The 15915-nt window shown below is 44.8% G+C and overlaps 1 protein-coding gene across 1 annotated transcript in view; it reads right to left on the bottom strand.

Moving 5' to 3' along the window:
• Positions 1-15915, bottom strand: part of ABCA4 (ATP binding cassette subfamily A member 4) — a gene marked incomplete at its 5' end in the record, with an annotated part of 124496 nt that overhangs the window by 57106 nt on the left and 51475 nt on the right. The window contains 5 exons of the mRNA XM_081087564.1: positions 2454-2658; positions 4835-5056; positions 7995-8217; positions 10370-10546; positions 11145-11350. Coding sequence (XP_080943690.1) covers positions 2454-2658; positions 4835-5056; positions 7995-8217; positions 10370-10546; positions 11145-11350 — 1033 coding nt within the window. The remainder of the gene's footprint in view (positions 1-2453; positions 2659-4834; positions 5057-7994; positions 8218-10369; positions 10547-11144; positions 11351-15915) is intronic.

The raw sequence follows: 15915 nt of genomic DNA, 5'->3' as shown, positions 1-15915 counted from the left end.
AGCAACAAAAATAATTTTGTGGTTGGGGGTCACCACAACATGAGGAACTGTATTAAAGGGTCGCGGCATTAGGAAGGTTGAGAACCACTGCTTAGCAAGCTTTGCTCCCTGTAAAATGTTGATTTTTCCAGAATATTATCTTTTCTTACTTAATAGTTACCCTATGTTTTATGGCCACCACTAGACTGTAAGCCCCTTTAGGGCAGACCTGGGTCTGTCTTTTCCACCCCGTTTCCAGAACCTGGTGGTAAACCTAACACTTGGGTGCTGCTTGGTAAATAGTTGTTGAACAAATTAAAGCTTTAGCTTAGCTAAAATAAAGTTCTTGAATTATGCATAAGTTTCATTCTCAATTCATCTAATTTTCACTTATCTCCTTCTAATGGCCTAGTTAGACAGAAAAAAAACTGCAACTGAGCAAATTCAAGTGTATTGCTCAAAGTCACTGTTACGTGTTCAATTGTGTAGCCTCCTCACCAAAAAATGATGTGCTGAGGTCTGTAGTAGAATATAAAACATACGTGGTCTTCATTTTCAGTTTCTGGCAGAACTAAACCCTTGGACTTGTTATTCATAATGAGCCCATTTGTCAACCACACCTGAATTTATGCTACTGAGGTGATTCTGAGGGGCCCCTAAATAGCTTTATGACGGGGCGTGGTCACCAGAAAAACCAAATATGTAAAAAGTGGATGGGAACTTTCAGTCCCACCCCCCATCTCTAGAGATGGGGTTATAAAAACTTGAACAACAAAATTCAGGAGCTTGGAAGGTAGTGCACCTGGAGAGAGCAGGGAAGCTCCATGAACCACCCCTCCTCTACCTCACCCTATGAATCCCTTCATTTGTCTGTTCCTAAGTTGTATTCTTTATTATGGAGCTGTAACTAAGTAGACCACTTTCCTGAGTTCTGGTGAGTTGTTCTAGTGAAATATTGAACCGAAAGTGGAGGGGTCAATATTTGGCCAGCTGACTACAAATATTGAATTTGTAGTCAGCTGGCCAAAGTGTGGCAGCCTGGGCACAGCATTTGCAGCTGGAGTCTGAAATGGGAGCAGTCTATGGGACTGAACCTGTGGGGTCTGCACTAATTCTGGAAAATTACTATCAGAATTGAATGGAATTGGAGAATTGTTTGGTGTTGGAAAAATGACACATTTGGTATCAGAAACAAAGACACCAGAGTCCTCATAATCTGGGCCTTGTTTGGAAATCAAGTCATTGTGCCCTGGTTGGTGTTCTCAGTGGTTAGAGCATCACCCTGCACATATAAGGGTCTCAGGTTCGATTCCCAGTCAAGGGCATGCACCTGGGTTGCAGGTTCAATCCCCACCCCATTCAGGGTGTGTGTGGGAGGTTACCAATTGATGTGTCTCTCTCAAATTGATGTTCCTCTCTCTCTCTTTCTCTCTCTCTCTCTCTCTCTCTCTCTCTCTCTCTCTCTCTCTCTCTCTCCTCTCTCCCTCCCTTCCACTCTCTCTGAAAATCAATGGAAAATATATCCTCCAGTGAGGATTAAAAAAAAAAAAAGGAAATAGAATCATTGCAGGTGTGATTAGTTGAGATTAAGTCACACTGCAGTAGGGTGGGCCCCTAATCCAATGTGACTGATGTCCTTATAAGAGGATGACCACGTGAAAATAGACACAGAGAGAACAACATGTGAAGAGGGAGGATTTTAGTGACGCACCTACAATCCAAGGAATTCCAAGGATTGCTGAGAAACCAACAGAAGCTACGAAGAGGTAAGGCAGGGTCCTTCCCATACAGGTTTCAGAGGGAGCATGGCTCTGCCAGCTCCTTGACTTTGGCTTTCTAGCCTCCAGAATCTGTGAGATGACAAATTTCTGTTGTTTTAAGCCTCCAGTTTGTGGTACTTTGTTATAACAGCCCGATCCAAACCCAGGTCTCCTGACTCAGCCTAGTGATCTTTGTCCTAGTTCAGACTCCTGCCTTCATATTTCTGCCAGCAAATGCTGCCCTGAGATGATCTGAGAGCTGTCCCTTGCCAGGGAGGAGGCTCAGCCTCCCTCTCCCCTGCCAGCTCCTGGCCACAGCATCGAGAGCCAAGCCATGGAAGCCTTAGCACAAGGTGGCTGCTGGTTGGCTTGGAGACCACTCAAATGGAGGTGGGACTTCTCTAGCTACGAGGAAAGATCTCTGAATACAGTGGGGAGAACAGACTGGTAAGAGGTAGTAGTGGCAGAAGGAGGCCTGGACTGGGAACCTTGTGTAGAGATGGGGACAAGGGATCGGATTCTGGATCTACTTCAGTTGTGGAGTCAACAGCATTCACTTGAGGATTTTTGACTCCTGGATTTTAGTTTCAAATGCTGGTTCTGAGAACCCAAATTGAAAGAGTTCAGAAAAGATGAGATTTAAACTAGATGAAAGGGTAGGGTTGGGGATCTGAAGAACTCAATTACTTTTACCCAATGAATAGGAAGAGTTACCTGGAAACACCTGGTCAAGGTACCAGGCAAGCAAGCCATACAGAGCAGCATCGAGGAGCATCATTTTCATGGACATCAGGAAACTGAATTCATCCCCTTCCATCGGACTATTCCCAATATTGCTCCACTGCAGCCCCAGGCCTTGCTCCTCAAAGCGAGCCAGGTACTCAGTGCCAAAACCAAATGCCACAGGAGACAGCAGGCTCTGCAGTGGGACAAAGAGGGCACATGAGGTGAGCAGAGGGATTCTTACCCAACCCGGCAGTGCTCAGATGCTCACAAGGTAGGGAGAAGGGCCAAAAGAGGGTCCTCATTGTGTTCAGGTGTAAAGCCACCCCAGGAAGGGGTTAAGGCAGTCTTCCCACAGGACAAGAATTATAGGAATGCCTCCAAGGTCTCAGAGACCCCTGCCTACTACCCACTAGGCCACCTCTCCCTTGATCAATGGAACACAGTTGTTTTATGGAGAAGACAAACACAATGCACACTGAAAAACCAAAGATCCTCAGGTCTTCCTCCCTACCCTTCCCCCTCCTTTCTACCTCATTCTTAAGAACAAAGAAGCTAACTTGAGCAGCTTTGTGAGAATCCCATTAGAAGGGTCCACAAAGTCATTGGTTTCCTAGGGCAGGATAAGGGGCTACACAAGGGATGGCCTCATGACCTTCTGAGATCTGTCAGAGCCTAGAAAGGTCTCAGATAACATTGACTATCTCACCTTTCCCCATCTCCAGACGGGAGACATTCTTTTTTAGGTTCTCTGTGGAAAGTACTGGCCAAGAGAATAGGTAGTGTGCAGAGAAGGATGCCTTAAGAGGAAGTTCCCCAGCCATGTCCTCACACTGGCCCCTGACCTGACAGAAAGCACATAGACACAGGCAGAGGGATGGGCTATTCCCATTTCCTCTGCTCAGAGGCCTCCCCAGTTTGGAGGACCTAAGGTTGGGTTCAGAATGTTTCTCTGCAAAAAGAAGGGGTTCTTTAGCTATATGTTCACATAAATCATTTTTTAAATCTCAGCCCAGCCCTGATCCACACAGTTGCCAGAATTATAGCTTTCTGGTGGATCCACACACCCAAGAATCTAGCTGTGGTTTCAAAATACTGATCATCTAACCAGTATACCAAGATCATCCAGCTCTACCCCCAGGCAGAGTCCAAAGGATTTCTTGCTACTAGCCCATTGTGATTATTTTAGAAATTGGGTGCTATAAATACAGCAATTGGTTTCTTATTTAACACAAAAAATAAAAGGCAGATGCCTTGGCAGTTCTGGAGCCAAATAAGTTTGAATTGTGAGAACAACTTACATCTCAGATCTTTCCCCAAAGAAAAGCAGGTGGTAGCCCTTCCCAACTGTACTGTACAGAGAACTGTGGACAGGGAGATTCTGGAGGGAAACTGCACCCCACAGGGCCCAGAAGTTCTTTAGCCTGATTAAGGAGAGGGAAAATAATCTATTTGAAAAACAATTAAAGAAAAAACAGTGGTGTTTGGGAATCATGAACTAAGAGGTCTCTTGAGCAATCAGAAGTCCATTTTCCGGACACCTCTCCTGGCAAGAGAGCCTTACTCTGGACCAGCTCATTTCTGCACCCTTTTCTGCATACAGTGGTGGAATATTGTGGGAAGAGCTCAGGAGATTTATCTCAGTGCAGTGGCAGATGCAATGGCGTGAGCACACTCCGCCTATACAAGCTTCCTCGGCACACCGGGAAGTGGCAGCGCCCGCCTGAGTAAGCCCCCTAGAGCCCCTACATAGTACCCTGATCTTTCCTACCATTGGCTGCCCTAGGGATGGTGTAAACTTCTGATTGGCCTGGAATGTTATATATGTTGCTGCACTTCCACAATAAACTCAGATCTGCGTCACTGAACCTGGTCTCCGGAGTTGGGCATGCTTCGTTAGGACTCCGTCGGCCTCACCCCCGTGGGACCCCCTGCTTCAGAGTATGATAAAGGCACTTGGAGAGCTGCTCCAGTTGAAATTCTTTTGGCAAAGAACAAAACTTTTCATTCATGGGAACATCTTTCTGGACAGAACAGTTAGGGGGGTAAGCTCCCTTACTTCTGAATCTTGTCAAAGGCCAGTAGAAGAAAACTGAGTGAGATGGGTCTGGCTGTTTTCCCTTGTGGCCACACAAAGGACCTACAAACTGAGCTGGTTTTCAATTACTTCCCAGGGCAGACTAATCAAGCAGGTTTGGTGGGGAGGAACCGTCAGGTCACTCCTAGACCCCAGTGTCCTAAAACCTTACTACGTCCCTTTGAGCCAAAAGGCAAAGTGGATCCCTTCAAAAGGTGGGCCAGTCCTCTTGGATTGCTATAGACCCATCAGAGGAATTGTATCACATGCCAGGCGTGAGCCCTGGGTCCCTCACCATAGCCATCTTCAGGTCGGCTGTCATTCGGTCTTGCCAGGTGAAACAGAGGATGTGAGGCAGGTAGAGGGTGAGGTAGAGGACACCACTGCAGGCTGCGGCCAGGCTGGCCCTGGAGAAGAAGGTGCTGAGCAGGAAGCACTGCATGATCGTGGCGGTGGAGAAAGCCAGCAGGAACAGGAAGACGATGAACGGGTTGCTGTAATGCAGGATCCTTCCATGCTGAAACCAAAGAGGACACTTGAGTGAGTAACTTCAATCCAGATCCAGGGGTGACCGTTCCTCTCAAGGGATGACCTCAACCAGTGAATCCAGGAACTTAAGAAGCCCTCTGCCCCAGAGGGATCTCTTCCACCAGCCTGTTGTTGGTGCCTAAATTTCCACATTTAAGACTCAACGTATTGAGTTCCTTAAATTCTATGAATGCCGTTTCCATAGCAGGGTAACACATTAGCAGTACCAACTAATTACTATGTGTTAATTAAGCAAATCCTTGGTGGGATTTGAGCAGAGGAGGAGGATCTGCATAGGGGTCTTGGACCATCAACAGCTCTGGGGTATACTTAGCAGATGAGGAACAAAAGAGGGAGATGGAATTAGCCAAGAAACTAATTTTACAGCGTATAATGGCAGCAATGGGTTTATGCTAAAAAATAAGTAAAAAGAGGGGGATGGGAGACCACTCAACAAGCTTTTACATTTTGCCTGGGACCTGGCCTACTGAATAAATAATTTGTACTTGTATTCTGAGATTTGTCACTCACATAGGTGAAAATATCAGCAATTAATCCATATCACTTGAAAGTAGATTAATACCTCCCCATCCATAATATTATACAAATTCATTTCATAGAACCTGTGAGTAAAACTCAATATCTTCACATTAGCTAATGATTCAATCACTTTGGTTATATAAAGAATAGATCTAAACTAGCTATTTTTAATAAATGAGCTGCTGCCAGTTACATTATAGAATAAATTGAAATGTTCAAATGAATTAGGGCTTCTTGGTTCTTATTTGCTATGGCATCCTATGAGGATTTTTACCCTTTGTGCATAACTCCAAATATATATATATATCAATTACCCTGTTGTTCGAAACATAAAGATACAAATAAGGTTCATCTCTTGAACTGGTTCTAAATCATTGGTAGTGGTGCCCTGCAGCACTGGGTTCCTCTCAGGGGAAAAGAGAGACCAATTAGTAAGATTTGTCATGGGCATTTGAGAGTTGAGTAGAACAAATGTGCTACTTATCTGCTGTTGCTACTCTTTCTCTTCCATTCATGCTCTCATGCCAGCTGGGCTTTGGTAGAACAGATTTTTAAAAATAGAATAAAACAAATGGCAAAGAGAGGTGGAAGAAAGCCATGCTTAACTATAACTAAACTTTGAGGAAATCTAAATAAAAGTCAAGATTAAGACTCAGAGCTTATGATTTTGTGTCGAAGAGGTCTCCACATCACCCTGGAAAGCTCACTCCTTTCCCTTAATCTCCTTAATCACACACAGTGCAATAAAAGCAAGTCCACAGCTAAACCTGTGGCTTTTGGCTGGAAGAATTTTAAGATGGTTGTTGTTATTCTCAGAAGAATGAAATCCATTTCTTAGCTCAAAGCAAAGTCCTATAAACTTCTAGGGCTCTATAATTTCTCATTGATTTAAGGCAGAGATGAAATTCACTTGACCAATTCAATACTCATTGGCTTTGGTTTCCTGTAAGAACCACTTTTCTTTTTTGCTCTTAATAGCTTGAATAACAAGCGAACCTTCCCATTGTACCAGCTTCCAGCTTCTTTCCTGCATAGCTGAGGTGGGAAGGAAGGATAAGGGAAAGATGGGAGTGTCATTAAAAGGAAAATCCTATTTTGCTGTAAAAAGCTCTGTTTCCATCATTAGTAGAAGAACAATGTTCTGGTTCCCACAAGGTGGAAGCTTTTTGTACAAGCAGCTCATGGTGAACATTCTTTACTTCACATCCTAGAAGCTTTGAAGTCCTAGTGCTCATTCTTAGGAAGGCAGATCTCAATGTCACCAGCAACAAGTCTCATGGTCATTGCATGATGTCATGCAGGTTTATGCATTTTGTGTAAGTCAGATGCTTATGCATTTTGACTCCTTTAGTTCTGAGGGCACAAATGTCTTGGTAGTGGGGAATGTAGCAGACTGAAGGAACAAGGGACGCCTAGAGAAAGACAAGGTGCTCAGCTTTCCCTCAACTCTGTGGATCAGAATGACCTCTACACCAGCATTAGTTTTTGTTGTTGTTGTTGTTAATCCTCACCCAAGGATATTTTTCCATTGATTTTTTTTTTTAAGAGAGTGCAAGAGAGAGGGAAAGACAGAGAGAAACATCGATGTGAAAGGAACACATCGACTGGTTGCCTCCTGCACGAGCCCTGACCAGGGCCTGAGCCAGGGAGGAGCCTGTAACCAAGGTACGTGCCCTTGCCTGGAATCGAACCCAGGACCCTTTAGTCTGCAGGCTGATGCTCTGTCCACTGAGCAAAACTGGCCAGGGTAGCATTGGTTTTGATAGTGCTCTAGTTCACTGGACTTGAGTGCAACACTAAAATCAAAACCCCTCAGATCTAGTACATTTTACTGCATAAGGAAGGGATAGGATTTAATTTAAATGGATATGTATTGGTTGGACAGGATATGTAATGGAACATTCCTGAACCAAGTAGGCACCAGTACGGTCCAGCATGGATGGCATACACCTCTCTCCTAATACACTGAAAAGGCTCTCCACATTCCCAACCCAGCTGGTGGTTGGGACTGTAATCCCAAGAGAATACCCTTTGTATTCATTTCTTCTGTGTTTAAAAGGAGAGAACCCTTTGCACATAAAATAACCCTGTACTGGGCTCTGCTAACAGCAGCTTCTACAGATAGTCCATGGAAAGGAGCTGGATAATCTATGCAGACTGTGGCTCTCTGGGCAGGACGTAGGAGCAGGGAAGATACCATGACACAGTGGCTTCTTAGGTGAGACTTTGTCTCTCTGTCTTCTACCTTGGCTGAAATGTCTGGGCAGTTTCATGTTATACAATTCTTGGTGGCCAGTGACTAATCTAGGGACAAGTTCATTAACAGGAGGAAAGGTGAGAGGAACAAAATGATTCAGGATTTTCTGGGCCTTTTCCATCTGGCTTACCATGATGAATATTGTCAGGAGGAAGATGCTCATTGACATGATAGAGAAGCTGTCCAGGAACCAGGTACACCAAATCACTGTGTTGGAGACACCCTGATTTTTCAAGGTCTCCTTCAGTCTCAACTCCTTCTCCAAGACGATGCTCTTTACAGTCATGGAAACAGAATAGATCCAGGCCAGCACCATGAAGATAGGGAAACAGCGGTTCAGGATGATCATAAAACTGAAGCAAGAGGAGAGAAGCAGAATAGTAGAATTCCCTGTACCTGGTAGAGGTAGAGTAAATGTTTGTTGAATGAATGTGTTAAGAACAAAGCCCTGGTATAGGAAAGGCAGGAAAATCTCCAATGGGCTTGAATCTTTAATACATTGCACTTTCCCCTGAAGGATTACTTTTTCATTAGAGCAAGATGGTAGCTTTTTGGTTGGCCCAGATGAATGCTCAATAAGTAAAATGTGTAAATAAAATTGTACTATAATGTATATATATATATATATATATATATATATATATATATATATATATCCCATGTTCAAAGGCTGTTAAATCATGTTGTTTACCCATATCTTCAGAAAAAAATCACTTCTACTGTCATGGTAAACAACCTGCTTCCCTATTTATAATGGTCTGGCCCTCTAGCAACTTCAGCACAAAATTATAGCTAATTTGCCTACAAACATCAGGTGGTCATAATAATCTGGCCACTCATTGTATGTTACACAGTATATACCTACTTGTAAGATCTTACAGGAAAGTACTGCAGACTTGCTGATGTAGCATGTGACTGGAGTAGACAGATACATATCAACTGACACTGAAGTCCAAGAATATGGACCACAAATAAAGAGAACTGGTGGTGGTGAGATCAATACTTGGGCTCCCCAAGAGGGTAGCACTATCTACCCTGGAGGATCAAACCCCAGTTTTGCAGGAAGATGCACAAAATAACGAATCAGAGTGGCACTTTCAGAAGGCCACCAATAAATCAATCAGTGATCCAATAGCCACTGACTCCACCAGCTATGTACCTGTGGAGTAACTCTGTGGATATCCCAGCAAGCAGGGTAGATTTGGCAATCTAGAATTACTCTATTGTGAACTTTATACATGTTTTCCTGTGCTTGATATGCTAGTAAATCCCTTGGAATTATTATCTATTGAAAACTATTGGGTGTCACAGGAAGGGTCCAATTACAGCATGGGAGGATTTCACTCAAGATGGCCCTAGGGAGAGAATTATAAATTCATAAATCCTGCACTTCTGGGACCTGCCACCAGAGGGCTCTCACACACTGAATGGCCAGAATCCTTACTGTCTCCTCATTGTCTACCCCACTACCTGGCCAGCCACTCCTATTCTGATCCTAAAAGTGGAACTTGGGCTTTTGCCCCTGGCTCCACTTTCCATCTCTGTCTAATGATGCAACCCAAACTGATACAGAATGGTCACTGTTATCTCTGTGGTATTCTGTAGAGTCAGTCAAAGAAGGAGAATGGATTGTACTAGGATGTTGAAAGAGGGTTTCCTGTGCCCATACTGAGCTTAATTCATTGTCTTGCCACCTGGCAATTCTACTCTTCCTTTCTTCAGGCTGTGCATGTTTCTTTTCTCCGCAGACACACATGAACACTGTGGTGAACTTCCCCGTTTTTTCTAGGAGTTGAATCCCTAAGCCAGTTGTACATCTCTGCCTCTGTCCTGGGAGCATTTCTGCCCCCATCCACCATGGAAAATGAGCCCTCCCAGCCCCCTCTGCCTTTCTGTCCCTCTCTTTACCATCCCCCAAATGCATGTTCAGAAAACTCTACGTTACTTGCTTTGCTTGTTCCTGGCCAACAAATGTACAGGCCTGGGAATGGGGGTGGGCCGGCAGGGAGGACCTGAGCTCATCCAACACATTCCTCCACCTTTTCACTAAGCATACATCATGGGAATGTTAATGAGGGAAGGAGCTGCATTATTCCGAGGCTCCTAGGAACCAGACCTACTTGCAATGCAGAGTCCTCATTTGTTGATTTGGCAATCATTGGGCAAACACTGACCAGAACCCTTCCACATACCAAACATACTATGTAGTAGAAATTTAAAAAGCCTTTATCCCCTCCCCCAACCTCACTTCACTTGATTTAATTTTCACCTTCCCCTTCCCACCCACAAAACCAACTCCTTTCTCCCTGCCGCTACACTTGCCCATCTGGCCCTGCCTGGAGCCAGCCTGGGAGAAGCAGACTCCTCAGTCAGAGCTCCATTCTCTCCAAGCTGGCCCTAGTCCCCGGGTTTCTCTACAAAGAAATTAAAGCCTGGGGAGCACACCACCCCACCCAGCAAACTGATTAGCTCATCCTCGAACGGGATTTGGAGCCTCCCACTCACGAGTCATCCACGAAGCATGGGTATGGCATCTGCTGGAGGTAAATTCCAACAGGAACCTCAGCCTGGGCCTGACTCCTTGTGACCCCCTGTTCAATCATGTCCTGCAGGTAGGCAAACCCTCCCCAGATGTATCGCAAATCTTCCACGGGATCAGCTCTGGGACCAGGATCCCAATACCTAAGAGAAAAATGGAGGGAAGGATGAAGGGTGGGAAGGGGAATGGACACTTCACAAGCACAAGGTGACTCAGGACCCACTCTGGAAACCTTTCCCCAATCAAGCTATCTAATTCTGATTTCTAGTTACAACTTAAATCTCAGTTATGACTATTAGCCACAACGTGACTTGTAATTGCTTTCATTCAAGGACTCTACTTTGAGCTTTACAAGATTTCCTATTTTCTCTCATTTAACTGTATTAATTTAGAGACTGAGTCCAGTTTCAATCCCTCACTCTGTACCAAATGTAATTTCTCAGTGACTCTGAAGAAACACCATTTGCAGAATCTTCATATGAAGATAATTCAGTACCTAGAGGTTTCTATCTCCAAGTTGCACAAAGGCCAGTCAGGGAAAAGTGTGGCGTTGAGGGTATGAAGAGAGGGTATCTGAGCTCTCCTGGCCCCACCAACTGGTTAGTTCAGTTCTTTGATACCAAAGTGTTCCTCTGCCTTTCCAAGTGACTCTCCTGTCCTAGGAGGAGATGGTGGCCCCTCTCCTTGCTTCTTATATGCTTGGGGATGCCCAGGGCCTTCTGAGATTGCCTGAAACCTCACCTGTCTTTGATCTTATTGGTTTTCTCCACCACATCTATGTCCATCCGGATCTTGTACTTCACGTGGGGTGGTAGGGAGCTGGTCCAGGGATACATGTCAGGGAACACCACACCAGCCCAGAATCTGTTTTCCTCCAGCAGAGACAGGGCTCGTTGTGTGAGCTGGATCTCATCATCGTAGCTTTCAAATTTGTCCAGGACTAAGCACTACAGATAGTCACAAAGGTTGGGAGAGTTTGAGGACCACCAACTGCAAAGATTCAGTTGCAATAAGGGGCAGAGGATAAGGGCTGTTGCCCCAGGGGGTGGGTCAAATGCAAGGGGATCTATAAACTTACTGTTTGTTTAACTCTGGAGTCTGGTGTTAATTTTTCAATGTGTCTAGATTTGGGGGTGAAAGGGGGCTAGGAAATGCTGACTTGCTTTAAATCCTGCAGATTTAGCCAGGTCTGTACAATCCGGCTGTCCAAGGCTGTCCAAATATGCAAGTTGTCAAAATGACAACAATACCCACAGCTCTCACTCCCCAGCATGGGAGTCAAGGGAGTGGGGTCACATTGAATACAGGCTGCTTTGAAGATCAGAAAGCCTGCCGATAAAAGAGTTTTAAAGACAGAAACAGTGAACCTTCCTGCCTCTCTGCAAACACGCAAGGAAGGCCTGAATGAGTTAGTCAGAAAACCATTTCCAATCACAGTATTATGACAGGTAATGCCAGTAAGGGAGGAATTTCCTGACATATTTTCTTTTTCTCCCCCCAGAACAGAAAAAAAAAGTCATCATCTACAGAAGAGCAAAACTAAGAATTTCATTTAATTTGAATATTAGAGGTTGTTTATAAAGTCATTAAAATATTGTATGGTACTTGGATCTGCTTTTTCCTTGACCTCTTGCTCCTATAATACACTAGGGTTGTTGTGTTGATGTTTCTTTCTTAGAATGTAACTCACAAGAGGTCAGATGGCCTTGTCTTGATTAATTTGTTCACTGACTACTTACCGAGAGCCTGCAATGTGCCAGAGCCTGCTTGGCTCCAGGGATAAAAGGAGGAAAGATAAAATCTCTTCCCGAAGGAAACTCAAGACCTAAGGGAGAGGGTTGGAGTAAACCAACAATCACAATGCAGAATGATCGGGTTCTCATGAAGCAAGCCCATGTAGCTTGGGAGCCCAGTGGAGGGATGTAGCCAAGTTTACCTGGAGGACTCCCAGAGGGCTGCCTGGAGAAAGAGACTCCTGAGTAGGATGAAGATGATCAGGAATTAGCCAAGAGGAGGAACACAAGAGAAAGGTCTACTCAAGCACAGGACACAGCATGTGGGGTCTGGAGATCTGCAAGAATAGAGCAGTGGCTCCCGTCCTTGGCTGTGCCTTAGAGCCACTGGGGAGCTTTAAAAAGATGCCCACACTCAGGCCCCACTCCAAACAATAAAATTAGATTCTCAAGAGGTAGGGCTGGGCATCAGCATTGTGTCAAACACTACCCAGGTAGTTCCAATGTGCATTGAATCACGTAGGTAAACAGAGATGAACGGTGAGAGATGAGCACTAGGAAGGTGGGTGGGGACCAGATGGGTTACTCTATAGTGTGACCGTCTAATGGAGTGGTTTCCTGGGACACGAGGCTCTCTGAGCTAAAACCAGGAGTGTTCTGGACAATCCCTTTATAAAAGCCCAAGGAGTCACTGTAGGGTTTGAAGCAGGAGCATGACATATGGGATCAGATCGTGTTTCCAAAAGATCACTGGTGGGGCAAAGGGGGAAGCAGGAAGAGTGGTTAGAAGGCTGTTGACGTCAGGCAGGCTTAAGGAACAAATTCACTCTCACAGAGCCTGAGTTACCTGGAATGCTTATTTGATGAAGAGAAACTGAACACGGGAGGGCTGCCAGAGGTCAGACAGCTAGAACATGGCAGCCCTGGGTTCCCTCCCCACTCTCCAACACAGGCCCAGACGTCTCTCCCCCTCCTCCCACCTACACCACCAGGAGCCATGGGTATTGCTGGGTCCACAGGCCGTCCACATGCTCACAACTATCTTGTACAGTAGGAGAGCAGTTATTATTTATCCTCCCTTTGCAGCCCAGGAAACAGGCTCAAAGAGGCTGAGTAACTTCCCCAAAGTGGTAGAATGGGTATCAAACTCCAGTGCAGTTGCTCCCGCAATTACCAGGAGAAATGAAGTGAGAAAGGTGGACTGATTGTAAGGACCTGATCAGAGACCCAAGTTCCAGCCGCACTGGTAAGAAGCAGGCAAGACCAAGTCATTCACCAAAACCCCTCACTGCTGAATCCCACCCAGGGCGAACCAGAACTCTTCACTGAGGAGCTGAATTTGAACAAGGTTTTGCAAACCAACCCTCCTTGGGCCTTCTGAACTAAATGCCTCGCCCCAGACTCCACATCCTGGGAGCGGAGGCCCCTGTAATGCTCTCAGTCTTTGAGATAAAAGGAAAGAAAACGAAGGCAGCTTTCCTTTCCCAGCTGATATAGGAAGGAGAAATATGGTACCTGAAAGAATCTAGAGAGCTAAGGCGTAGGGACCCCACAATAAGAAGATAGTTATTTTAAAATGAAATGGAATTGATATTTCTTTAAGAAATGCCAGTAAGTGTAGGCACATACCATTGGGTTAAGGGAAATGGAAATTTTTCTTCAGTCAGTTATTCTTTTGCAAACAGGCATTGCCCAGCCTAACACTGGCCAGTCCTTAAGTGAGATGAGGACTTAAATGCCTCATGACATCGAAGGTCCTCAGTAAATGTTCATTATTTTTTTCTAGATAAAAATAATGTAGACTTGCACCACAGTCCCAGACCACCCTCCCAGTGTTTGTCAGTACTCCACACGCTGCTGTGGGACAGAGAGCTGGCAGTCTCTTGCTCGGGCAAACAGGTATCAAAGTGAAACTGCTAGAGATTATTTTTTTTTAAAATTAAGTTTCTTTTAGAGAGACCTTGACATTCTATAAAAATGAATAATGAAATAGTCTCACTTTTTAAGTCCGTTTGGTGAGTTTAGGGCTGCATAAACAGAACTTTAAAATCACAATTAGGGTGAATCTGCAAATAAATTTCTAAAATAAGAACAAAATAATTATTTTGGGAGATGAACTTTTTCTTTGTAGTTCCTTTTAGCTGTGGCATATTGTCGTCTACCCCCACCCCCACCTCCACACACATACAAGTGCGCACGCATACACACACGATGTTCTATCAATTCACTCACAGCCTTACAGGATATTTGGAGAGAAGGAGCTGTAGAAATCTTGTGGTCTGATGTCCTTGCTTTACCTGTGAGGAAAGTGGCATCAGAGGGGCAAGGGGCAAAGGGGACTTGTCCAAGGTCAATATAGGGCAGAAGCAGAATCCGAATCCATGTCTTCAAGTGTGGAGCCTGAGGGTGGTGCTATTCCCCACACGTTACTCCAAGGGTAAGCCGCACTACAACCACAAAGTCGGGGCAACATAATTCCTGAAATGGAAGATCTCTTGCCCTAGAAGAGCAGTGTCCAGTAGAACTTTCTGGAATAGGGAAGTGTTCTATACTGATGCCCAATCCATATGGCAGCCAGTAACCACATTTGGCCATTGAGCATTTGATATGTGGCTAGTGCATCTGAGGCACCAAATTTTCACTTTAATTAATTTAAATTTTAAAAGCCACACGTGGCACTGACTGCTGGACAGGTCAACACAGCTCCAGATACAGTGAGTTCCTTGAGATCCGGCCGCATCTTGTTCATCGCGGTCTCCGTAACAGCATTTTCTCATGAAAGGGACTCAGTAAGTATTCACTAAACCGAATTGAATTTAGAAGTCCTGAATGCTGCAAGAAATATAGCTTTACCACTGTGTGTTTTGAACCTAATTCAGTACCCCCCAAATTCATATGATTCACTAGGAAAAAAAACAGTGAAAAGTAAACTTTTGCTATGATGTCGATGAGAGCTCAACTCCCATTGATTGAAGCAAAAACAAAAAACAAACAAACAAACAAAAAATGTATTTTCATATGTGACTTTCCGAGCTGGCTAGCCCATTCTCTTTGAAGTCCCCTTTCATGTCTTAAAGGGAAATTTATATGGGAATAAGCGGCTGATGTTTTGGTGACATTGTTGAGCCCTGTAGTGACGTGGGCCCATCCTGGCTGTTTTATCAGGCGGCTTATTCAGTCGAGCTTCCTGCTGTGTCCTCCTAGATCGCTACCCTGATACTCTCTGGAAAAACAAAACTTAAAAGGTTTGCAAATACTCATTTCTACCCTGAAACATCTGACCCGGTTTCAAAGTTGGATTAATCTTCGTCATCTTGGAAAGTGCTGTGTAGTGTTTAAGAGACAAAGGCCTCGAAGGCCATCCCCACTCTGTTGGTTCCCACCTGTGTGGCCTGTTTCCCTCTTTCTAGAACTGAGACGTGTCCTGCCTCAAATCTGTGTTCCGAGGATCACATGACTGTGTTTGGGAAGGGCCAGCCAGTGCCTCCTGGAAGAATAAAAGCTGAGGCGTACTGGAGGCTCACTATGTGCTACAAACTGGTCCAAGGGCTCCTTTGCTTGTATCCTTTGAAGCCACACAACCACCTTGGGAAGTCCGTTACAATTTTCATTCCAGACTCACCTATCTCACCTGTGAGGCCCGGTGAGCCACAGTGAATGTCCTCTGGATAGAGCCTAGCTCACCACATGGTTAACCACATAGTTAAACTGGCTCAATACAAGCCATTTTCATTACTGTTTGTGTAAAATATCCTGAAAGTCAACAGAGTGCAGTGGCT

Source organism: Myotis nattereri (genome assembly GCF_964212035.1).
Source record: "Myotis nattereri genome assembly, chromosome: 3".
In the NCBI taxonomy this organism is placed as follows: Eukaryota; Metazoa; Chordata; class Mammalia; order Chiroptera; family Vespertilionidae; genus Myotis; species Myotis nattereri.
Note: the sequence above shows the minus strand (reverse complement) of the source record. Positions and strands in the feature narration are given on the sequence as shown.